Below are 23,450 nucleotides of genomic sequence, written 5' to 3' on the forward strand. Positions count from 1 at the left end.
TAAAAACACAATAATCATAAATAAATAAATGTACTAAAAGTAAAACATTTGATTTACTGACTCAACATGAGACTTGAAATGACTGATTTAATAAGTTTCACTGTATTTCATAATTAGATCTTATTTATAGGTTGATTTAATTATTCAAATTTATCTACAATTTATCACATAATTCTGACTCATGTCACATCGATGTATTTTGTTCATCCCATCATCTTAATTTACTATTTTTTATTTGTATTTTTCAACTTTCTTGTTTTTTGCCTCAACACCCTCCAGACCTTCGTGTCTCTCCACCAGCTGATTCAGTGTCTCTGCTCAGTTTGAATGTAATCACTGTACGAAGCCGGGGGCTTTGAGAAAACCTGCCACTGTTGATCCAGTGAAAAGTAGCAGCCAGATGGCATCACAGAGTCTCCAACTTTACCGCTGCACCCGAACGTCACACAGTGCACGGCAGCTTCAGGTTCCTGCTTGTTTCTGTTGCTGCTGCTTAAAACACATAAACTGTAGAAACATTCGTTCATTGGCCAAAACTCTAATGAGGATCCATCAAAGTTGGAGATAAAAACAAGTTAATAAGGTGAAGAAACACCGACTGTGGTGCTGCTGAATCGCATGTGGGCAACAACACAGAGCCAGATGTGGTCACAAAGACCGTCACGGCACTGAAACATCTGTCTGGAAACAGCGATGACGGCTCTGAACACCACAGGGCGGCTGACACCTTATATTTTAAAGCAGGTTTAGCGAACGAGCGAACGAACGAACAAACGAACGAACGAGAAAACATCTCCCCCTCCAGTCAGTTTGGACAGTGACTTCCCATCATGCTCTGGGTGACATGCTGCTGTGAGTCACTCTGGTTGGTTTCCCTCCATCAGGTGAACAGTGGCACGAATGAGCCACACACTGATCTGACTCAGTGTCACCGTGAATCACGATGATCTGGAACTGCTGCTTCACACAGCAGAGATTTTACATTATATATAACACTGTAACTCTAAAGCAGCATCAGGTGTGTGTGTGTGTGTGTGTGTGTGTGTGTGTGTGTGTGTGTGTGTCCAGTCTGACTGATGCACCAGGCAGCGACAAGTCCTGAGTGACTCACTGAGCTCAGAAGAATGAAGCCGTTTGTAGAACAAAGACACAACAGACCGAAGCTGCAGCGTCTCTGTGGCTCATCCACAGATCCTGGTCTGAGTGACTAACGAACATCAGAGAGAGAGAGAGAGAGAGAGAGAGAGAGAGAGAGAGAGAGAGAGAGAGAGAGAGAGAGAGAGAGGGAGAGAGAGAGAGGGAGAGAGAGAGAGAGAGAGAGAGAGAGAAACCCGAGCCACTGAGCGATGTTTCCTGACAGAGTCAATTTACTATTTAGCAGAATGAGGAAACACAGAATTGTCCTTTTGTTTCACCTTCAGTCATTTCACCGCCTCGTCCCGTAGCTCCAGTTTCACTATGTGTGACCCAAGATTAGCTGCTGTGATACTGAAACCGACCCGGAAGCCCGAAAAAGCAAAACATGATCAACTGAGAGAGGGTTATCAATGTCAGTATTGATACCTGTATCGACGTGTATTTTTTGGCATCGTTTTTCTGTAACACTCAAATTCAATTTCTTCCAGAGCTTTCATTTGCTCATGAAGACTGTGAGAAGCAGTAGAAAGCTCGGAAAGCCAGTAAGAGGACGTTGAGTTAGTATCAGTTTAGTCACATTAGTTTATGTCTAATTGATGTACTGTTCTACACGCTCTGTCCTCTCTATTGTTAAAGGCGTCTTTGATAATAAAGTTTGTTGTTCAGCTTCATCACTAATTTAAAAGAATATATCTGAACCAGCTGTTATTGTGCCGTGTGTTTTCTGTTGTGCATTATTGTACAAGGTCGACTCTTTCTGAACAGAGGAGCAGCTGTTCACCTGGTGGAGCAGGTAAATCTGAACGGTTCAACTCCGACCCCCAAACAAAACAAATCAATGACAGACCGCAGTCCTTTCACTACTCCACTACACACACCAGCGTCAGAAGCAGGAGAAGGTGACGGCAGAGGTGAGAATCAGCGTCTGAACCCACGAGCGCTCGCTGCAGCTGCAGACCGCAGAGATGAAACGCTCCAAATTAGCACGTTGCTGTTGCTATCTTAAGGGGCTGAGCCGTTATCTGGCTCCGCAACAGCGTTTTATTAAAAGTCCGAGCACCCAGCTGAGGATCAGTGTGACTTTTCGGTTTTGTTGTCATGGAGATTAGAGACCAACCAACACTGGGTAAAAAAAATAAAACATCTGATAATGAGAGAACTGAGAAAGCAGTCACAAAAATAAACCTGTTGTTGCCCATAGTTTTTTTTGTATCTGCTACGTCCTCAGATTCAGAGATATGTTTGTCACACTGGACTTCCTGGATTGTGTGTTTCATGTCTCACTGGGACCTGAACCGACCCAGCACCCCCCCCCCGCACTGTTCTGACACAGCCCGCCTAAACCCAAGAGGTATAGGCAGCAGATCCTCTCATTTGACTCCCACAACACAATTTGGCATTTTGTCTTAAAATCAATTATGAAAATATTTTTCATACTTGTCATAATTCACACTATCAGATCCTGATGATCAGAACTGTTTGAACTGCTGATCGGATCAGAGACGCAGACTCTGATTGAGACGACGAGATCCAGACTGATCAATTGATCAACTGATACTTTACTGAACCTGGTCCCACCCTGCTCCACCCTGCCGCCTCACCCATCACCTACATGCCTGAGAGAAGATAAGACAAGTTGCACTTCAGGTTCGCGTCCTCACGTCCCTGCATGGTTCTGGCGACCGTCTCTAAACCAGAACCAGGACACATCACTCTGGTGTCACTGCGTCTTCTCACATTCAGAGGAGACGTGATAGAAATGGCAGCCCTGGTGCCACAGCTCAGAGCGCTGGCTTCCTGCCCCCCCCCCCGCATGGTTATAACAAACTGTCAGGACCTCCAGGTGGTGTCACCAGCTCAACCACAAAACTCTGTCCTCTGCGATGTTGTGATCACAGAGACAAACAAGCTGAGGTGGGAGACGCTTTCTGACTCGCAGCAGCAGCAGCATTTCTAAAGTCTCTTGGGTGTTAAGAGGAGGGGGTGCTGGGTGGGGACGGGAGGGGCTGACCATAGAGAGAGAGAGAGAGAGAGAGAGAGAGAGAGAGAGTGCATTCAGGCGCACTGAGAGCAGACCTGAGTATTTCAGAGGAATGTGTGTGGAATGAGGAAATGATGTGATCAGTGAGGCAGGAGCAGCTGGAGAGGTTAGAGTTAATCTGATCAACTCAGCACGGGGAAACTATTTATGAGAGCATCACTCAATACTGTCTTTATCTTCAAGAGAGTGTGTGTGTGTGTGTGTGTGTGTGTGTGTGTGTGTGTGGTCTGAACTCTCCACCCTTGTCACTTAGTGTGTGTGTAAGACAGAAAAATCCACTTCTAGTTTTTTCCATCAGAAACTCAGGAGCCATAAATAAAAAAAATAAATAAATAAATAAAAATCTACATCCAATTAAGATCTAATTAAGTCATTGTGTTTGATTACATGTGTGGAGAGTCTTACCTCCAGCACCTGGACGTAACTGGACGGGAACCATCCTCTGTCTCCGTCCTTCTCTCCCTCCCACCAGCCTCCGGGCAGAGCCTGCACCACCTTGATAATCTCCCCGGCCTCGAAGTTCAGTCCCTGCTGGTGCTGCTCCCCGCTGAACGGGTACAAACTTTTACAGTACGATCCAGACATGACGATGATGATGATGATGATGATGATGGTGGCGGTGGTGATGATGAAGATTATCCTCGGACACCCCTCCTCCCTCCTCTACAGAAAGAAAAAACTACACACTTTGTGGAGCGAGTTTGAAAGTCTGTGTTTTTGGTCCCGGGTCCGGAGCTCGTGCGGCGGCTCCCGGCTCGTGGCGGAGCGGAGTGAAAGTTGTGTGAAGTCGGTGAACAGGTTCTCCTCCTCCCGCTGTCGAGCACGCCCCCTCTCCGCTCTGCTCCTCCGGCGCTGCCTGCACCGTCTGGGGCCACTTCAGAACCGGCGTGAAGCTACACGGAGCAGGACCGGAGGGGCCGGAAGTCACAGGGGTGTGCCTTCAAAATAAAACCCTAAAACGTGTCACACGTAAGTAAACATTAGAAAACTTCTTTTAAGCAGTCTCCATGACAACTGAACAAACTCCAAATGCTAAGACCGTGAGATGCGATTAAAAGTAATTATTATTATAATTATTATTATTAGTAGTAGTAGTTATTATTTATTGTTATTGGTTATTTATTATTTTTTAAGCTGTTTTCAAAAATCAAGAATTAACTTTAACACTTGCAATAACACATCAACACCACTAATGTAAACAGGATATTATTTAGTAGCAGTTCAATAAATATTATTAGTGGTCTATTTTTACTTCCACCACTGATTGTAAACTTACAGTTAATGTTGTAGTTTGTTGATTTCTTTCATAGTTAAAGTATATAGCACCACTCCTGGAGTATGGGTTGTACTATAAGTAAATAAACTTGCCTTGGTACATACTGATCATTGAACTGACAGCTAACATTAAATAACCTTTAAAATATTTAATATATTTATTTTCACTCAGCATTTGGTTCTAGGCAGAGTCGCTAAGCTTTACTTTGAAATATTTAGCCGGAAGTCTTGTGGAACACTGGACACTGGTATTTCATAAACTCATAGCACCATGTTTTTTAACGATATGAAACTTGTTTGTGTTGCTGAGTAGAAACTGAGAAGATGGATTAATAACATTTTGCTTTTGGCTGCATTTTAATGTCAGTTTTTGCTTTTCAGTTTAATTATGTAAAGTTTGTTTATATTTCTATTTTAAATATTTCAAAGTGAATGAGTTCTTGTGTCATTTTGAAAGACAATGACTGTGACTCAAAACCATCACTGACCCTTTCCTGGAGCCTCTACAGTTCACCTTCAGTTCACCTACAGGGGCCAACAGGTCTGTAGGTCTCCAATTCATCCTCCTGCACCTGGACTCCTCAGGAACCTGTGGGCCAGGATCCTGCTGCAGGACCAGCTCTCCCAGCTGAGTGTACCTGACTCCGCCCGCTTACTTCCTGTCTGACAGGAAGCAGCAGGTGAAACTGGGGGAAACATGTCTCTGACTCCTGGACCATCAGCCCCAGATCAGCCCAAGACTACATCCTTTCTTCTGCCAGGTACCTCAGGTTCTGTCTTCTTCCTTCACCCAAACTGTGACAACTCCCTCTTTCTACCAGGTACTTAAAAGTCTTTATTTTTTTTTGTTACCTCTTCTTCATTAGAGAAAAACAAACTTTACTTCCTTTCACTGAGGTCGTGTCTGTGACAGTTTGAATTCTTCCCAGCGGCTAAATGAACTAAAACAAAGCTGGTCTGTGAGGCTCCACACCCAGATCTTGTTTATACCATTATTTAAAAGTCCTGCTGCAGTAACAGCCAGCCCTGCCTCTCACTGAGTGGGAGTTCTGAATGGTTTGTTCAAATGATGCATTTTCATCAAATCATCACTAACAGCAACATCCACCCTGAGTCCAAGCTGTTCTTGTTTTCCATAACTCCCTCGCTTTATTAAAATGTGCACATTTCTTTCTTATCAAATCTGAACGAGTGTTTCCTGTTCTTCTTCAGGAGTTTGACCTTCGCCGACTTCATTCGACACATGAGGCCGTCGACTCTCTCAGCGAGGGAGTAACAACGCTACCAGGCAGAGGTCAGTCTGGTCACTGAGACGCCTCCATGTAAACGTGCACGAACGTGTGCGGCGCTGCTCCTCGGAGTCAGCTGAACGATTGTGTCTTGCAGAAGACGCTCATGAGGCAGAAGCATCAAGTTCCCATTTATTTATCCGCGGGAGGCACGAAGGCCGGGAGAAGCTTCCTGGAGGACTGAGTTCACAGTGACGCATCAGACCAGAGCTCTGATTGTTAACGCACAGCCCCACAACAATAACACAATAACACAATGTGTCTGATATTCAAAGGTTTCAGGAAACAGCAAAGTGGGCAGAGCCGAGAAAACGCCTCATGGCTGAACTGGTAAATAAACACAACACTGACTGTAGAGAAACTGTATGTGGATGTACATTTAAAGTGAGACGATGTAACTTGTTCTGAACAGTGTACAGCAGGAGGGAGTTTGCTAACATTAGCCACAATAAGCTAATGGCCACACTAGAACAAGTAAATATGTGGCGGCAAAAGTCCAGAGTTTACTGAATTACGCAAGAGCGATTTTAAAGGAGCTGTTTTTAAGTTTTGCTACTGCTACGTAGCTAACGTTAGCATTAGCAGCTGTTTACTGATCAATCTTGCCAAGAGTTTCAGGCCTTGCATTTCTGTCTGTGTCATTTCATATTATAAAAATTTATATAAAAACTTTTAAATTTCGAAAGCTTCAAATGTATAATTTAATTGTCTATATATACAGGTTCTGTCTGTTTCTACTTAACTATAACACTTAAGGTTTTATTTCTTCTTAGCTGAGGGAGTTACTTAAGGGTGTTTTTACAGAATCTCTTAAAATGTTAATTTTCTTCATTTAATGCCATAAACTCCATCATGTTGCAGTTAAGTCAGTGGTACCTTTAGTTATTTCCTTAGTTTGGTCGCTAAGGTCTTTTGTGCAACTGTTTAACTGACTTTAAGTGATTCCTTAAGTATAAGACTAATATAAGGAGTCCGTCACTACATCCTCATTGTGTTGAATCACCCTGAGAGTCGGCCATAGTGACGTCTTTTAGCTGATCCAGTTAAGTTGTAAATGGATTTTAGGTACACGGCGCTCTGCAGCGCTTTTCCTGAAGGTCATAGGTCAAACGTTCCATCAGAGGGGTCCTTCTGGTCAACATGAAGAAGCAATGTCGAAGATCTCCGTTTCATTATCTTTGGCGACACCTATGGCGAAACATGGTAACTGCTGGTTTGTTTATGATGTTTATGATACGTTATGTTACCCAGTTAAACTTAAAGACACTTATTTAAATGACAATCGTCCAGGTTTCCACTCTAAGGGCTGAAAAGACAGCGGACATGGAATGGAATACACCTGATTTATAAAGCATATAAAGAACTTTTAGCTATTTAGAAATATATACAACAGAAATATTAAATATAAAGAGTACAGATTAACACTTTTTTACACCCCAAACTAATCACTAAGTCTTCTAATGACTTATTAGAAAGCTAACCTTGTCACTAAATGAATATTAAGTCTTTGCAGGAGACGTCCTCTGACATTCATAGTAAATAACAGACCTGTAGAATAAAGCGTTCCCACAATGAAGACTCTACAAGAGTCCACATCTGCTGGATGTATAAACTATATCAACTGTATAAGGTGCACGTGACCAGAAAAGACTTATCAGCATAATACAATTAAAGCTTACAGCTCGTTGCACTGCGCCACAAAATGCTGCTTTACGTCTAATTACTAATCAATAACTCAAACGTGGACGTGGAAGAACTGGGTAATCAAAAGGAGCCTCATCCATTTATTTGTCCCTCGTCATGAAAAAACCTGAACCCAAACTGCTCAACCGCAGCCGGGTCGTCACCGTGGCAACTGTAGTTGTAAAACTGCGGCTGTCTTTTTCTGACTGGAAGCAGAGAGGAAAATACTTGGTCGAATTGAGTCACACTGGTTTCTCGTTGTTTTTGCCTCAGCCATAACAAGGTCTCATCTCCTGTTGAAGGGCGCCCTCTAGTGGCCGATGATGCAGTGTTACACACGGTACCGAAACACAGGGGGAACTAAAGCACTGTGACAAACATCCTGCATGAATCCAACTGACATTTTATAGTTTTACTTGTAAGAACCACTGGATTATGGAAGAGATGAAGGAAATGTGAAAGGCCGCATGAACGAGCTCTAAAGCCCAAATTAAATCTGAAATCCACAATAAATCAACCTGATCAGTTTAACATCCTTTATCCTTTATAGGTGGAGTCGACTGCTGCAAGTGTTGCTCACATACATCATCCATGGTCATAATGGTGAACCCACACACCTGGCCTTCAACAGCTGTGTCCTTTATCCTGTCAAACTGAGGCGCTGCTGTGGCACATAACGTCATCTTTCACTGACACAGCGTTGGGGATGGAGGTCATTTGGAGGAACAGGAAGAAGACTGGGGCTTGAATATAAAATTTAATCATCCATCTCATCTGCACAGATCATCTGAGAGACCTTCCTCTTTGTGAATCTGCAGTCATCTCCAATAGAGAAAATCCTCAGCTCGACACTGGTTCCTGGAAACCTCCACTCAAGGTCTACTTACTCCTTTTCTGGACCTTTTGGATCACATTTGTACAGCTATCACATCTTCAGCTCCAGGTCAGCTGAGCAAACTTCATCCGTCGGTTAAGTTGAAAACTCAAGCTGCATTCAGAAGCTCCTTCAAGAATATTAAATGGCAAAACCGCCTGTATTCAGAAAACTGAGCCTTAAAACCAGCCGTCAAGACGTCTGGAACTTTGTGATGTCACAACGAACCCCCACCTGGACCCATCATACAGCCATGCAGGATTTGGTTTGGAGTGTTTACCTGAAATCTGATGTATTTTATATATAAATATATTTTCAACAGTCAGCCAATCAGAAGACAGGCTCAGAGGAGATGTAATCAGCACTTCAAATAAAACAAGTCCTTTAATTAAATGGCATTTCATGGTGTTCACTCAGTTGTCATAAAGTCTGGAGCTTCAGTCCTGTGAAAACAAGCAGAGGCGAGATGGTGAACCTCAAAGACGACGACCTCTGGCAGCTGATGACCTTTCTAATTCCACTGAACACGTTTTAGTGACGTCTTCCATCGAACACGATTAATATTGAATGAGCCGCTGTTTTTGTGATTTTGACAGAAATCCAATTAAAACTCAAACTATGGGAAACACGCTGATGAGTATTCACTTCCATGTCAGACGTTAACTTCTAATCCGAGTCTCAGACGGATGAAATTCCTCTGACGACGAGGACGTTCAGACTCCGACAGGGAAACAAAACAAAGCAAAGCACAGAATCCCTTCGTCTGACGGACGAAAACAAACGGGTACAAGGATGGAGTGACGCAGCTAAATGCACTCATCTTAAATGAATCTTCTGGAGGCTTCCTGATTGGTCCACAGTCAATCCTCCGCTCTCATGCTGGCTTTAGGTTATTGTCTGTAGATGGGTGACAGTGAAGAGGCTATTTTAGCTGAGTAATGTAAATGTCAGCAGACGCTCGGCTGGGATCTGCGCTGATCTCTGCAAACAGTTGCTCAAATTAGACGCTAACTGCACAAACAGAGAGGGGCTTTAATAAAGCACACACCCCTGCCGCTAAGCTAATTAGAGCCATGAAGCTTATGCAAGTCTGCTAATGATAAATGCTAATTTTCCATTTGTTTGAGTTGATATTCGGAAGAGAGATTCAGTGGCGGGAAACAAACAGACAAAAGAAGCTTCTGCTGCTTCACACAGTTTTTATTCTGCTACATTTTCACTGCACAACAATAAATTCTGTTTCTACTGAGTTTCTACTGCTGAGACCTTGAACAGAGGACGAGCCGTCACTGCCAGGTCTACTCAGAGTCAGCAGCCTGAGAGAGGAGAGGAGGAGGAGAGGAGGAGAGGAAAGAAAAGAAAAAAGTAAAGAAAAGAAAAAAATGAAAAGAAAAGAAGGAAAAAGGAAAGAAAGAAAGGAAAAGAAAGGAAGGACATGAGATTAGATGAAATACATTAAAGTATAAAAACAATCTGCCTGAACCTGAACCACCTAGATCTAGTCTACGAAGCCAGGGATCGGCCCAGGCCCCTGAAACCGATGTCTATCCCTGCAGGTGAGTCCACAGGGAGGTGGATCGACTCAGCGTGGTCTCAGTCACAGAGACCACCAGCCGCGTGTGAACTGCCTGCAACCGCTTTTCATTTTAATTTCTGCTGTGGACAAATCTACAGAAAGCACGCTGGGAAAAACTGCTAACGGGCGGTTATCTTTCTCGCAACAATCGAAATGCTAATATTACATATTAAATAAACTAAACGACGAATGAACGTTACCTTTCCCAATTCCCTGCTTTTGGTTCTCAGCTTGTTGACCTGGGACTCGGCGATGTCGGCGCGCTCCTGGGCCTCCTCCAGCTCGTGCTGCACCTTCCTGAGCTTAGCCAGATGAGCGTTGGCCTGCTCCTCCTGCAGAAATAACAACAGAATAAGCCACAGTATCGTCCTGATAAAACAACAACAACGCCCCAGTCTGAAGAGAAGATCTTACAGCTTCTTCATTCTGCCGTTTGTACGCCTTGACTTTGAGCTGCAGCTTGTCCACCAGGTCCTGCAGCCTCACGACGGTCTTCTTGTCCTCCTCCGTCTGGTAGGTGAGCTCCTTGACTCTCCTCTCGTATTTACGGATTCCCTTGACGGTGTCAGTGGCTCGTCTCTGCTCATTCTCCACCTCGGCCTCCAGTTCACGCACCTATGACAGAAATCACAACCCCCGCCCCCCCCACCCCACACAAGCCCTGAAATCAGCTGTGGTCATCGTCGGTCTCAGTAACGCCACACAAATGTCAGATGACTGAGCGGGATACCCGAGCTTCCAGTTTCTGGAGCTGCTTCTTGCCGCCCTTCAGAGCCATGTTCTCAGCCTCGTCCAGACGGTGCTGCAGATCCTTGATGGACACCTCCAGGTTCTTCCTCATCCTCTCCAGGTGGCTGCTGGTGTCCTGCTCTTTCTTCAGCTCCTCTGCCATGATGGCCGCCTGGATTTACACAGCAAGTTAAGCTGATGTTTAATTTATTATTGTCATTACAAAATAGAAATTAATGATCATAATCCAGGACGTGATAACACCAGAGTCTGTTAATTGCTGGAGATAATTAGAGGTAAAGATTTTTTGTATTTACATCAGTGATGGCTTTTTTGGCCTTTTCCTCTGCGTTGCGCGCCTCTTGCACTGCATCCTCCACCTCGCCCTGCAGCTGGCTGACATCTGCATCCAGCTTCCTCTTGGAGTTGAGAAGACTGGTGTTCTGCAGCCGAATCACAGATGAAATAATAATATAAACTTCATCAGCTCTTGTTTTGGTCTCCACCGACTCCAGAGAAAGGTGTCTGACTCTTCAGCTGCTAAACGCTCCACAATGTTCACCAGCTGGTCGCTAACTTTGATAAGTAGAGAAGATGTGAACCAAATCAGTAAAGCTGCAGTAGTAATTCATCAGTTTCTCTTTATTATTAACCGATCAACTCCTTGTAGATATTTCGTTATTATTTCTTGATACAGAACGATTAAACTCTTACATCATACACCTTAAAGTCACCTGAGAGTGCAGCAGCCCCAGTCTCTCGCAGGCGTCAGTGAGTTCCTGCTCAGCTAGCTTGCGGCTTCTCTCCGACTGTTCCAGAGCAGCTCTGAGCTCCTCCACCTCCGCCTGCATCAGGCTGCTCCTGCGCTCCACCATGGCCACCTGCTCCTTCAGGTCTCCTGGCTGCGCAGAGCCTCGTCCAGGTGGAGGGTTTGTTCCTGCAGGGGGGGGGGGAGAGGTGACGGTGAGTCATTTACACAAAGTGGGATTTAAAAGCTGTTCTAAGAGATGAACAATATGTCACTTTGAGGTGGGCCTGCATGTTCCTCAGCTGCTTCTGCACTTCAGCGGCCTGCCGGTTGGCGTGGCTCAGCTGGATCTCCATCTCGTTGAGATCGGCCTCCATCTTCTTCCTGATTCTCATGGCGTCGTTCTTGCTGCGTATCTCGGCGTCCAGGGCCGACTGCATGTTCTCCACGACGCGCTGGTGGTTGCGTTTCATCTGCTCGAGCTCCTCCTCCCTCTCGGCCAGCCGGCGATCCACCTCTCCTTTCACCTGAGTGAGCTCCAGCTGAATACGGAGAATTTTCGATTCCTCGTGCTCCAGAGAAGCCTGGACACAGATTAAGATTCATAAAAAATGATTAAAAAATCTGATTGTAAGAAGAATTTAACATCTTATGTCACACAGAATTACTTCAGCCTCCTCCAGAGCAGTCTGGATCTCTGTCTTCTCAGTCTCAGTTTGTTTCTTTGTCTTCTCCAGCTCATGGATGGCTTTACCATTCTCTCCAAGTTCTTCACTCAGATCCGAGATTTCCTCTAAAAATTACAAAAACATATATATATAATTATTCTTCTCATGATGTCAAATATAACACACATCGTTGTAAAATCATGTTCGAGGCTGAACCGTCCTATTAACCGAGCAGTGTGACTGCAGTGATATACACACGTTGCAGGTTTTTATTCTCTCGTTTGAGGACCTCCAGATGCTCCAGAGCTTCCTCGTAAGAGTTCTTCATTTTGAAGAGCTCAGTGTTGAGGGAGCGCGACTCCTTCAGCGATCCCTCCAGCTCGGCCTGACTCTCCTCGAACTTCTGCTTCCACTCGGACACAATCTGAGGAAGACAAGGCGAGTTCATTAACACAGCAGGCGACTCAGGTTAACGCTGCTGTCTTTGTTACCTTATCAAAACTCCTCTGCTTTTTATCCAGACTGGCGGCCTGAGCGTTCGCCCGCTCCACATCCGTCATGAGATCCTCCACCTCTCCTTGCAGCCTCTGCTTTGTCTTCTCCAAAGACGAGCACTTGGCGTTGGCGGCCTCCATGGCCTCCTCGGCTTCCTGTAAACGTTGGGCGAGCTTTTTCCTGCGAATCATACATTGAAAACATGAACAACAGTTTGTCATTTATTACATTTAAAATATCTGAAGAAGTAAATATTCTCACTTGGCTTCTTCCAGTTCATCGTTGCGCTGGATGGCATCGGTCTCATATTTGGTTCTCCACTGGGCGACCTCGCCGTTGGCCTTGGACATGGCCCTCTGCAGCTCGGCCTTGGCCTCCTGCTCCTCCTCAAACTGCTCCCTCAGCAGATCACAGTCGTGACGGGCGGATTGGAGAGCATGGGCGAGGGCGCTCTTAGCCTGACGGAGAAACAGATGTACAGACCTGAAGGTTAAGATGAGGAAAGAGCTCCTGCATGTAACTTCCTGTTAAACCACAACTCGGTCAGTACCTTCGACTCTTCCTCCACCTGCCTTTTCAGTTCCTCCATCTGCTGAGTGAAGGCGAGTTTAGCCCTCGACATCTGAGAGAGAATCGCCTCCTTCTCCTCAAGGAGACGACAAAACTCACCTGGTTCGAGAGACGTTAGAAAATAAATTAGAAAAAGACAGAAGCGTTCGCCTCAGTCAGTTGAAGAAGATGCACGGTCTCTCAGGTGCATACCGTTCTCACTCTGAAGTCTTGCCCTTTGAGCATTTATTTCAGTGATCAGACGAGAGTTCTCATCATGCTTCGTCCTGTATTCACTCAGCTGGTCTTCCAGAGAGTGGCACAGCTTCTCAAAACTGATCTGATATCAGTAAGAAATGACATTAACGAAGCCGTTCACTGTGACATTTCGATTAAATGTACTTACTACGCTGGTGTTTTCTCACCTTCGCCTTGGCTGTGACCTCTATGTTTCCGGAGAGGTCGTCAATCTCCATCTTGCACTCGCTCTTCTCCTTCTCCAGCTTCTGTTTGACTCTCTGCAGGTTGTCGAGCTGCTCCCCCAGCTCGGCCACGCTGTCAGCGTGTTTCTTCCTCAACGCCGCGGCGGTGGCCTCGTGGTGGAGCGTCGACTCTTCCAGGTCTCGTCTCAGTTTCTGAAACTCGGCCTCCCGCTTCTTGTTCATCTCTATCTGTGTGGCGGTGGCTCCTCCGGCCTCCTCCAGCCTCTCGCTGATCTCCTCCAGCTCCCTGGACAGATCGGACCTCTGCTTTTCCACTTTGCCTCTCGCGACGCGCTCCGACTCCATCTCCTCCTCCAGCTCTTCGATGCGAGCCTAGGCAAACCGACCGTCAACAGGTCAATCAAAGGTCAGCCTTCGTTTAAATTTCTACCTTTCTTCAAGTACCTGAAGCTCCTTGATCTTCTTCTGAGACTGCACAGCCACGTTCTGCTCATCTTCAATTTTGGCGACAAGATGGCTGAAGTCAAGGTCTTTCCTGTCACGCCGAACCAAACCATGTGATTAGACACTGTATTAATTACTTATCATTACTTTTAAGCACGGCACACTTTTATTTATTTATTTTTCTTTCATTAAATTTGGAAAAAACATCGATTTTACACCGTATCAGTATTATTATATCTTCATTTGTAGTATGTTTGATACAAACTTTACAGCCAAGCTCTTCCAGAGGTTTTCTTTTATAAAAACAGCTTTAATTATTTACAACTGAACGGAAATTGAACATTTCACCTTAGATACTACAGAGGGTTATACTATAGTTTTTAGCCGAGGGGGGGGGTTCGTATTATTGATATTCCACCCTTCAAATAAGATGTCACCCATATATACAGCATCACATCTACAAAGAGTGTTGACTCCAAATACATTATTAATATGTTTATGAAATGTTTATGTAATAAAAACTTTACAATATTTATCCCACCACAACTTTCTCTTCTAGACGAACTAGTTGAATTTCTCTTTTATTTAACTTTTACTCTCAGACTTAGACCGGAGAATGCCATTATATACATTCTGGAAATAATCTTATTATATTTACATGATGTGGATTTGGACGTTGAGAAGCAGCATTTTCATGATCTACGTCTCTCTCCTGTTTCCTGTTTTTTTCCCTTCAAGGTTTTAAAACTCAGGCATTCGCCGCTTTGTGAACAAGTGTATATATAATAATTACACATACTTCTTTAGGCGTTCTTCCAGCTGTTGCTTGTCGTTTTCCAAATCCATCATGGATTCCTGGGTTAGTTTCAGATCTCCTTCCAGCTTCCTTTTCGCCCTCTCCACATCCATCCGGGACTTCTTCTCTTGTTCCAGAGAGCCCTCAAGCTAACACATGCACATGTTGTCAGCAAAAAAAAAAATCCCTCAAGCCACACGGAGCTATGATTTTCAAAAGGTAAAGACCTACATCATCCACTTGTTGCTCCAGCTTGACCTTAGCTTTGGTCAGAGAGTTGACTTTGTCCTCCTCCGCCTGCAGGTCATCCAGTGTCTGCTGGTGGGCCTCCTGCAGGGCCAGCTTCTCCTTGGATAACTTGGCCACGTTGTCATCCAGAGCAGACATCTCTTCGGTCAGATTCTTCACCTGAATGTGGAAGAAGAGGTTTTGCAGGGAGCGTGGGAACCGTGAGTAAATGTGTTTGGTACGGCGGTCGGGGGTCGGGGGTTGGGGTTACCTTGTTTTCAGTGGCGTGTTTTTCCTTCTCCACTTTAGCCAGAGTGAGCTCCAAGTCATCGATGTCTTTCTTCAGCTCGGAGCACTCATCCTCCAGCTTCCTTTTCTTGGCGGTCAGCTCGGCGTTGACCTCCTCCTCGTCCTCGAGTCGCTCGCTCAGTTCTTTGGCTTTGGCCTCGAGCGAGATCTTGTTCTTTATCAGTCCTTCACACCTCTCCTCAGCATCTGCCAGACTCTCGCTTTCCTGTTCGACGAGAAACACAATATTCCTTTATGTAGCACGCAGGACTCTTTACATTTGACCTGCTCTAACAGTCATATGAGTTTTCTCCACTCACTGATTGAATCTGCAGACACAAGTCATTCTTCTCCTGAAGCAGAGAAACCATTTTGGCTTCCAGCTCCTTCCTCTTAGTCTCAGCTTTGGCTAAATCCTCCTTACACTTGGTGAAGTCCACCTTCATGATGGCCATCTCCTTCTCAGTCTCAGCACTCCTCAGGAGCGGCTTGATCTTGAAGTAGAGCTTCATCCACGGCCAGTGTTTTACATTCATGAAAGAGCGGATGTTGTACTGGACAATGTAAATGGATTCTCTGGAAAGCGATGGGAGTCATTTTCTTAGTTCTTTGGTTCAACATGTTTCAGAAAACATGCAACGTATAAAGACCCGACAGCCTTTGATGTACATGTGTCTGAGTATCTATGGTCATATCTACAGTAAGTCCGGTTACCTCCTCTCCATCATTTTCTGAAACTCCTTCCTTCTGAGAAAGCCGCGACACAAGGCTTGAGTAATGGTGATGAGAGAAGCCAGTTTTTCATCCCTCATTTCTTCTAGTAAACCCAAGAGTCCTGCTTTGAAGAACACCTTCAGAAAATACAGATGTGGGTGTGCCATCCATAAAACACTTGGTACCTCTAATAATAATAATAATAACTTTATTTATATAGCAGTTTTCTCCTAACAAACCAGATAAAAGAGAAGTCCAAAATACCTGAGCATAATAAAAAAAAGAGTAGAACAGCATAAATAAAAAACATCTCAAATCAACATTATATAAAGATCTGACAGTGAGTGAAAAGAGCCAATAAAATATGTAAAAACAAAAGTATCTAGTATCAGATTTTTAGTATAAACGGTTCAGTATGTAAACAAACTAAGTAATACAAGGTGTCATCTGCAAAAGTGTTGACCTGAGAGGAATGTTGGAAACATTTCTACTTCGAAGGTTTCAGATGCTGTTTGAAACGTGCCGAGGCCTTTAGTCACATTAACTCTAACTTACCTTGGTGTGCCCGAACTTGTACTGGGTGTGATCTACATCGATGGACCCCAGGAGCTTCTCAGCAGCCTTCTTGTTGTCGATGAACTGTCCCTCGGGAATCACACTAGCATTTAGTACTTTGTACCTACAAGAAAAATTAAATAAGAGATGAAACTAAAGTTGTTTTCTAATTTCTCAAAGAGCATGTCTTTACTTTGTTTTTTTATTTTTTACCTCTGCTTGAAATCCCCGTACAGAATCCGACTGGGGAAGCCCTTCCTGCAGATCCTGATTCCTTCCAGCACGCCATTACATCGCAGCTGATGGATGACCAGATGGTGCTCCATTATCCCTAAAGAGTCGGCGGAGCGACGTTAAAAACGGAGCTGACCGAGAGACCTTTAAAGTCTGATAAGGAGCGTTTTGTGACGTACCTGGAGTTTTAGTTTCATTTGGAATCAGACACCTGACAAAGTGAGGATGGGTGCTCTTCAGATTCGTCATCAGCTTTCCCAGGTTCTCCTGTGAGGGATCATCACTGTCACTGCTTTGCTAACTAAAAATCACACAAACACTGGCTGTGTGTTTTCTGTAAGTTACCCTGAAGAGCGCAGACACAGTCTGGAAGGACGAGCCTTTCTTCTTTGATGCTTTCTTAGCGGCAGGGCCAGCTCCGCCACTTCCTCCACCGGGGTTTTCTAAAAGAATTTAAATGTGTTAATCTCCATTATAAGGCTGAAGACCTTTCAACTGGACTGAACTGGTTATAACCCAGCAGTTCTCACCATCAGATGAAGAGTAGGTAGAATAGAGGAAGGCTAACAGCTTGAGGCCGGCTTTCTGATACAGCTGGACCACAGTCTCATTCAGCGGGTCCTTGTTCTTGTCCAGCCAGCCCGTGATGCTGTAGTCTACGGTGCCAGCGTAGTGCACCAGGGAGAAGTGAGCCTCAGCCTTGCCTTTGACAGGCTTCGGCTTCTGGAAGTTGCTAGATTTCCCCAGATGTTGGTCGTACAGCTTGTTTTTGAAGGTGGTGTCTGACGCCTTGGGGAACATACACTCCTCTTCAAGGATGGAGAAGATTCCCATCGGCTGTCGAGGATGGTCAGAAAATGTGTAAAGTAAAAAGTAATTATGCTTTTTTTTCTTTATAACTGTGTGTGATATGATGTTTGAATAAAACCCACCTTTTCAATGAGCTCTATACAAGCAGCCAGGTCCATCCCGAAGTCAATGAACTCCCACTCGATTCCCTCTTTCTTATACTCCTCCTGCTCCAGCACGAACATGTGATGGTTGAAAAACTGTTGCAGTTTCTCGTTGGTGAAGTTGATGCACAGCTGCTCCAGACTGTTGTACTGCAAAAGCAAACCATCTCAGGTATAACAGCGACACTCATTATAGAAATACCAGCAGAAAACACACACTGCTCAGTGCTCGCTTACATCAAAGATCTCAAACCCAGCGATGTCCAGGACTCCGATGAAGAACTGTCTGGGCTGCTTGGTGTCCAGCATCTGATTGATGCGGAGGACCATCCACATAAACATCTTCTCATAGACGGATTTGGCCAGAGCGCCGATGGAGTTGTAGACCTGCACAGAGGCATGCTCCGGTGAGAATTCAACACATTTAAAGAATAAAAATATGATGATGTGACTTATACCATGAACACCAGTGCTACACAACAAGGTGAAAAAAGTTATTATAGTGAATGTGTTAGCAAACTATTTAATCTTCTAATGTTAGAAGTCATTTAGAGCTGAGTAAATCTTAAAAGTAAGAAGATTAATAAGATTAATGAGGTACATTACATAAACTATTATAAGGAATAATATATGATGAGGGTCTGAGGATCCTGTTGGAATCGCTCCACAAAAATCTATCGCTTTTTTCAGGGTCTAATGTGCTTGAAACTATAGAATTTCCCCTCGTCCTATGTTTCACCTACATGTACGAAATTCAGGAGACGCGTGTAACATGCCAAGACATACAAAAAAGCCTCTTGTGCTCATACCGTAAACCCAACAGGAAGTCAGCCATTCTGAATTTAATCTACAATTTTCAAGCCATTTTTGCCATTTACAGGCGGTGTACTTTAATGTACTTTAATCAACTCCTCCCAGGGAATTGATCAGACCAAAGTTGGTCAGAAAATGACCTCGATGATGCCTCATTAACGGCAAATTTGTGTTTGGCCACGAAACAGGAAGTTATTATATATCACATATAGGCTGTTGATGACAGTCCCACGCTGAAGACATCTGCATGCTGACATGAAGCCAGTGACAATGTGACAATCATCATTTGATTTACACGAAACGTTCACGCCCTGGTTTACACTTCACAGCAACATTATGCGTGTTGGCGGCATCAAGTGGCTCCTCCCCAGCAACACCGAGGGTGTGCAACAGGGCGAGGGCGAGGGCGAGGGCCTGCTCGATGCTTTTATTCATAATGGTTTACTGGCACACAAATGTACCTGCTGAACAGTCTGCCCTTTGGTCACATACTCATTCCCAACCTTCACTCTGGGGTAACACAGTGCTTTCAGCAGGTCTGCAGAGTTCAGACCCATCAGGTACGCTGATTTGTCAGCCACTGCTCAAACACAAAGATGAAAGAAGAGAAATACAGAGCAGAACGTGACGAAAGGGAAGAAAAGATTTTTTAAAAAGTAAAGATTTACAGACGATTGTCGCAGACGGTAAAGAAAAGAAAAATCAAAAAGATTAAGGCAGACTTTCATGGATCACAGTTACCCTCTGTTCCATCTGGCTCCGCCTGCTCCTCTCTCTGCTTCTGCTTGAACTTCATATTCCCATAATGCATCACAGCACCTGTCAGCTTGTAGATGCCAATCCTCTCCTCTCCAGTGAAGCCGAGGACCTCGATAGCGCTCTGAAAGCACACACCGCCGCCGACGTATGAACATGTGTGTGTGTGTGTGTGAGCAGAGATGAGACAGAAAACTGAAAGATGTGAACTCTTACATGAGTGGCCATGAGCTCGTCACTGTCGTTGATACTGGCCACACTGATCTCCCCTTGGCTGATGAACGGGAAGTCGAAGGGGTTGGTGGTGATGAGGAGCGTCTCTGGGAGGAAAAATATAAAAACACTGTGAGTAAAAACTTTACTTACAGACAGGTGACAGGTGTGTTTCTCCCAGGTGTTACCTATGAGCTCGGGCTTCTTGTTGGACATGATCTGGTAGAAAATATGGTAACTCCTCTCGGACGCCAGCTGAAACGTTACTCTGGATTTTTCCAACAAGTCTGACAAAAATAAAACAAGACTGACGTCAGCAAAAGACTCTAAAGGACTGAATATCACACGTCTCTGTTGTGCTCCTGCTCACAAGTTTCAATATCAGCCGAAGCCAGTTTCCCTGTCGTTCCAAAGTGGATTCTTATGAATTTGCCCTGAAAGAGGGAAAAAAAAAAAAGCACGATGCTTAATCCAGTGACTGAAAACGACAAATCATGTTATGGGTGTGAACAAAGTTTTTCACTCACAAAACGTGAAGAATTATCATTTCTGACGGTCTTGGCGTTTCCGAAAGCCTCCAGCAGAGGGTTAGCAGAGATGATCTGGTCCTCCAGGTTCCCCTGCAGCAGCCGAGAGACGACGTTACAGATTCTGACGATGAAGTGATGAAGTTTAAATGTGATGAAAGTGAATAAAAAACATTCTAATAATCACCTGTAATTTTCCAGAGGTGTTAGCATCTTTCTTCCTGTCCCCAGACCCTGCAATTGTCGCAAAGTACTGGATGACACGTTTGGTGTTGACGGTCTTTCCTGCACCGGATTCTCCGCTGCAGAGCGGGAAAAAAAACACACACACACACACACACACACACACACACACCGCAGACGTCTCACTTCCTGTTCGGTTAAATGAGCATCGAAGATAAGTCGCAAACCCTTTGCAGCTTCAGCTTACGTGATCAGGATGGACTGGTTTTCTCGATCTAGATAAAAAACACAACACCATCAGCGACGTTAGAAAAGAGAGCATTATGGGAAACTGAGTACGACTACGTTAAGTACAGGTTCAGGTTACCAGTGAGCATGAACTGGTAGGCGTTGTCAGAGATGGAGAAGATGTGTGGTGGAGCCTCCTGGCGCTTTTTGCCCCTGTAGGCCACCACCACCTCCTGGTTGTAGACGGGGAGCCACTTATAAGGGTTCACAGTGACACAGAACAGCCCTGAGTAGGTCTGCAATAAAATACAATCAAATGCTTGGATTTGAAGCTTAAAAGATCAATCAATCAATCACTTTTATTTGCCCCCTGTGGGGCAGTTGGGTATGCAGCAGTGGGATGTACGCAGTGAGCTAACATGAAAACACAGGGCACATAAATACATCACCATGACCTGAAGATCTGTCTGTTTGTTTTGGCTAAAGTCTGAGGAGGGAACCACAATCAGACATCTTGGTTAAAAGCAGGTGAAAGTCCAGTTAACAAATAAAAGTGTTGTATTCATCTACAGACCATAAATCAAATGGAAAAGCTGAGGCGTGTCATTGAGTGAGTCTCCAGAACAGCTTCTACCTCGTCACAGATTCTCCGGGTCTGAGCACTTTACCGAAGCATGAACAACCAGAACATATTCCCTCCTGACGGTGGTGGAGAGTATTTGAAGCCAATATGTCTCGAAAGGGACTAAATGCAAGAATATGAAGCATTTTACATATTAAGGTGTGATGAGGATTCGTGCTGAAGTTTCCAGGAAAATCCAAATGATGGGGCCAAAATAACCTTATAATCCTTTCTTACTATGAAAATGAGCAGTTTACTGTGTGTGTAACTTTCTTTGCCTCAATAAAATATATTTGATAAAATACTGAGGACCCTGTTAAAAAATAGAGTTAATTTTTGGATTTGCTGAACTTCTAATATCTAACTAATATCAAACTTCCACTTTTTAAACTACTGACATTTTTATCGTTGACATCTTCATCTTGTGATTACAACATTTTCCCAAACACTGCAGCTGCATAAATATGAAAACAACAAGAGTTAATCTGCTGTTCTGACAACAGCATTACTGGTAGAGAAAAACCCTAGTTTTGACCTGTGACCTTTAAACTGCAGAAAAAGATAATACATGATTGATCACAAACGTCATCGCAGTCCCTCCTCCATCTCTCTGATGTTGTTCTACACGCTTCCTGTCGGCAGCAGCTCCTCTGACACACAGCATCACTCACGTAGATCATCCACGCTGCGTAACGCTCTTTGAGGTTGTACAGCACGGCGGCCTCGTTCAGGTGTGTCATCATGGCCATGTCCTCGATCTTGTCGAACTTGGGCGGGTTCATGGGGAAGACTTGGTCATCCTTCACCGTGACGACCTGTGATGGCGAAGAGAGACGTGACCTTCATCAGCAGAACAGCACGGAGACCGCCGGCGAACACTTTGCCTGATGTGCGAGCGATTCTTAAACTGCAAGTGCAGCAATTCGACTTAGTGTTTTATATCAATTGTTTGTGCTTTGTGATATTTTATTTCCCTTAATAAAAACATATGAAGTAACTGACTTAAATCTGTTTAATTAAAACGCCCTCGTGCACCTGGTCACTTACCTGCCCTGCCTCAGTTTTAACGGTTGCTTTGCCGCCGTCTTTACTTTGCAGCGTGCCTTTAACAAACAGCTCCTTCGGATCCACCACAAACACTGCAGCTTTGGCATCGAAGGGCCTGTTCTGGGCTTCGATTCTCTCTCGCTCAGGTCTCCTCAGGTACGGGGCAGCCTCCCCGAACACGCTCATGTCGCTGTCCGAACTCATGTCCAGGTCACACCCCTGAGGGGACTGAAAGACCCAGTGTTAAAAGAACAGTAACAGTGATATCGATCATTCTTATCAGTATCAACTCCTACCTGTGCAAGGTACGGACGATCTGCGTACGTCTCCTGCAGACACCTGTCTCTGAGACTAGATGAGATGCTACCAGGAGAGTCGGTCTCTATCACATCCACACACAACGTTGAATCAGCACAATGCCCTCACCAGCAGGAGCCCCCGCTGAAAAATGTGGACAGCTTTGACCCTTCCTGCTTTTATAAGGTCCCCCTTGTTGCTTTAGTAGAGACGGCAAACACCTATATTTAGGTCAAAGCCTCTAATGAATGTGGGCGGAGAGAAGTGATTAGTTTTGGCATGTGATATCACGGAGATGTTGCTGAGCTTTTGTTATAAATCCGCGGCGGGGAGCAACTGCAGCTCAAGAAAAGAATGAAAGCAAAGGGTGAGGGTGACCTCAGCCAGAGACACACACTCCAGGCACGCAGAGACCAACACGGGGGTTTGTCGAGCATCTTGATCGCTGCGTTTCCGACGAAGATTACATTAAAACCATTCGGTCCTCATGATGTCTAAAACGTTGTGCTTAAAGTTATTCAAAGGAAACGTTGAAATAAATGTGCTTTCTTTCTGAGAGTGAGATGAGAAGTTTGAGATCCAGCTCACGTCTGATCTGGGGTCAGGTGGTGTGTTTGTTGTTTTGTTGTTTTAACAAGTAATTCCCCCGTTAAATTATCTTTTTTATATCTCTGCTTTTTGTATGGATTAAACTAATGAAGTGAAATTAATTATTAAGTTAAATTTAGAGGCGTTAGTAGAATTTAATTCTTTCTTCCCCCACTTTGGTCAGGCTAGCTGTTTCCCCCACACTTCCAGACTTTATGCTAAGCTAGACTAAGCTAACCACAACCATCCTCATACTTCACACGAGAGTGAAATGATTCTTCTCATCGAATCCTCAGAGAGAAAGTAACTGCTACTGTTAAACTCTTATGTGAAGGTGTACAGTTATTTTAGACATGATTCTGTACGTTAGATTTTCACACTGTATTTCGTCTAAATAATTATACAGTATATTGACTATTGAAGTGTATTATTGGATATTGGTTTATCCTTCCAATAA

At 44.4% G+C, this 23,450-nt stretch overlaps 2 protein-coding genes and 1 pseudogene across 3 annotated transcripts in view; all 3 read right to left on the reverse strand.

The window, feature by feature from the left end:
• Positions 1-4,052, reverse strand: part of LOC111659595 (growth arrest-specific protein 7-like) — a gene marked incomplete at its 3' end in the record, with an annotated part of 46,543 nt that extends 42,491 nt beyond the window's left edge. The window contains exon 1 of the mRNA XM_023412593.2: positions 3,584-4,052. Within this exon, the coding sequence (XP_023268361.1) occupies positions 3,584-3,763 (180 nt within the window). The remainder of the gene's footprint in view (positions 1-3,583) is intronic.
• Positions 4,053-10,542: 6,490 nt separating this feature from the next.
• On the reverse strand, positions 10,543-16,858 carry LOC111659593 (myosin heavy chain, fast skeletal muscle-like; annotated as a pseudogene). The gene is made up of 19 exons (XR_015437648.1): positions 16,746-16,858; positions 16,533-16,656; positions 15,978-16,114; positions 15,584-15,839; positions 15,247-15,489; positions 14,979-15,155; positions 14,751-14,896; positions 13,952-14,042; positions 13,490-13,879; positions 13,278-13,404; positions 13,066-13,184; positions 12,777-12,973; positions 12,512-12,695; positions 12,279-12,444; positions 12,021-12,145; positions 11,628-11,936; positions 11,339-11,541; positions 10,922-11,047; positions 10,543-10,776 (listed from the first exon to the last, which is right to left on the reverse strand). The product of XR_015437648.1 is annotated as a myosin heavy chain, fast skeletal muscle-like (transcript).
• A 101-nt stretch (positions 16,859-16,959) lies between these two features.
• Positions 16,960-19,516, reverse strand: LOC147818766 (myosin-4-like). The gene is made up of 8 exons (XM_087175692.1): positions 19,505-19,516; positions 19,274-19,412; positions 18,994-19,112; positions 17,957-18,106; positions 17,699-17,869; positions 17,297-17,603; positions 17,112-17,209; positions 16,960-16,977 (listed from the first exon to the last, which is right to left on the reverse strand). The coding sequence occupies exons 1-8, from the start codon at positions 19,514-19,516 to the stop codon at positions 16,960-16,962; spliced, it is 1,014 nt and encodes a 337-aa protein (XP_087031818.1).
• Positions 19,517-23,450: the final 3,934 nt, after the last annotated feature.

Source organism: Seriola lalandi, unplaced genomic scaffold, assembly GCF_002814215.2.
Source record: "Seriola lalandi dorsalis isolate HSWRI2012SDOR001 ecotype SW California unplaced genomic scaffold, Sedor1 jcf7180002054483, whole genome shotgun sequence".
Taxonomy (NCBI): Eukaryota; Metazoa; Chordata; class Actinopteri; order Carangiformes; family Carangidae; genus Seriola; species Seriola lalandi.

What these genes read in the sequence shown, in the direction of transcription:
- LOC147818766 (XM_087175692.1), bottom strand. An exon ending in CTGGGTTTGAGATCTTTGAT is followed by an intron (nt 17,870 to 17,956) that starts GTAAGCGAGCAC and finishes TTGCTTTTGCAG; the next exon opens with TACAACAGTCTGGAGCAGCT. An exon ending in GTATAGAGCTCATTGAAAAG is followed by an intron (nt 17,604 to 17,698) that starts GTGGGTTTTATT and finishes CATCCTCGACAG; the next exon opens with CCGATGGGAATCTTCTCCAT.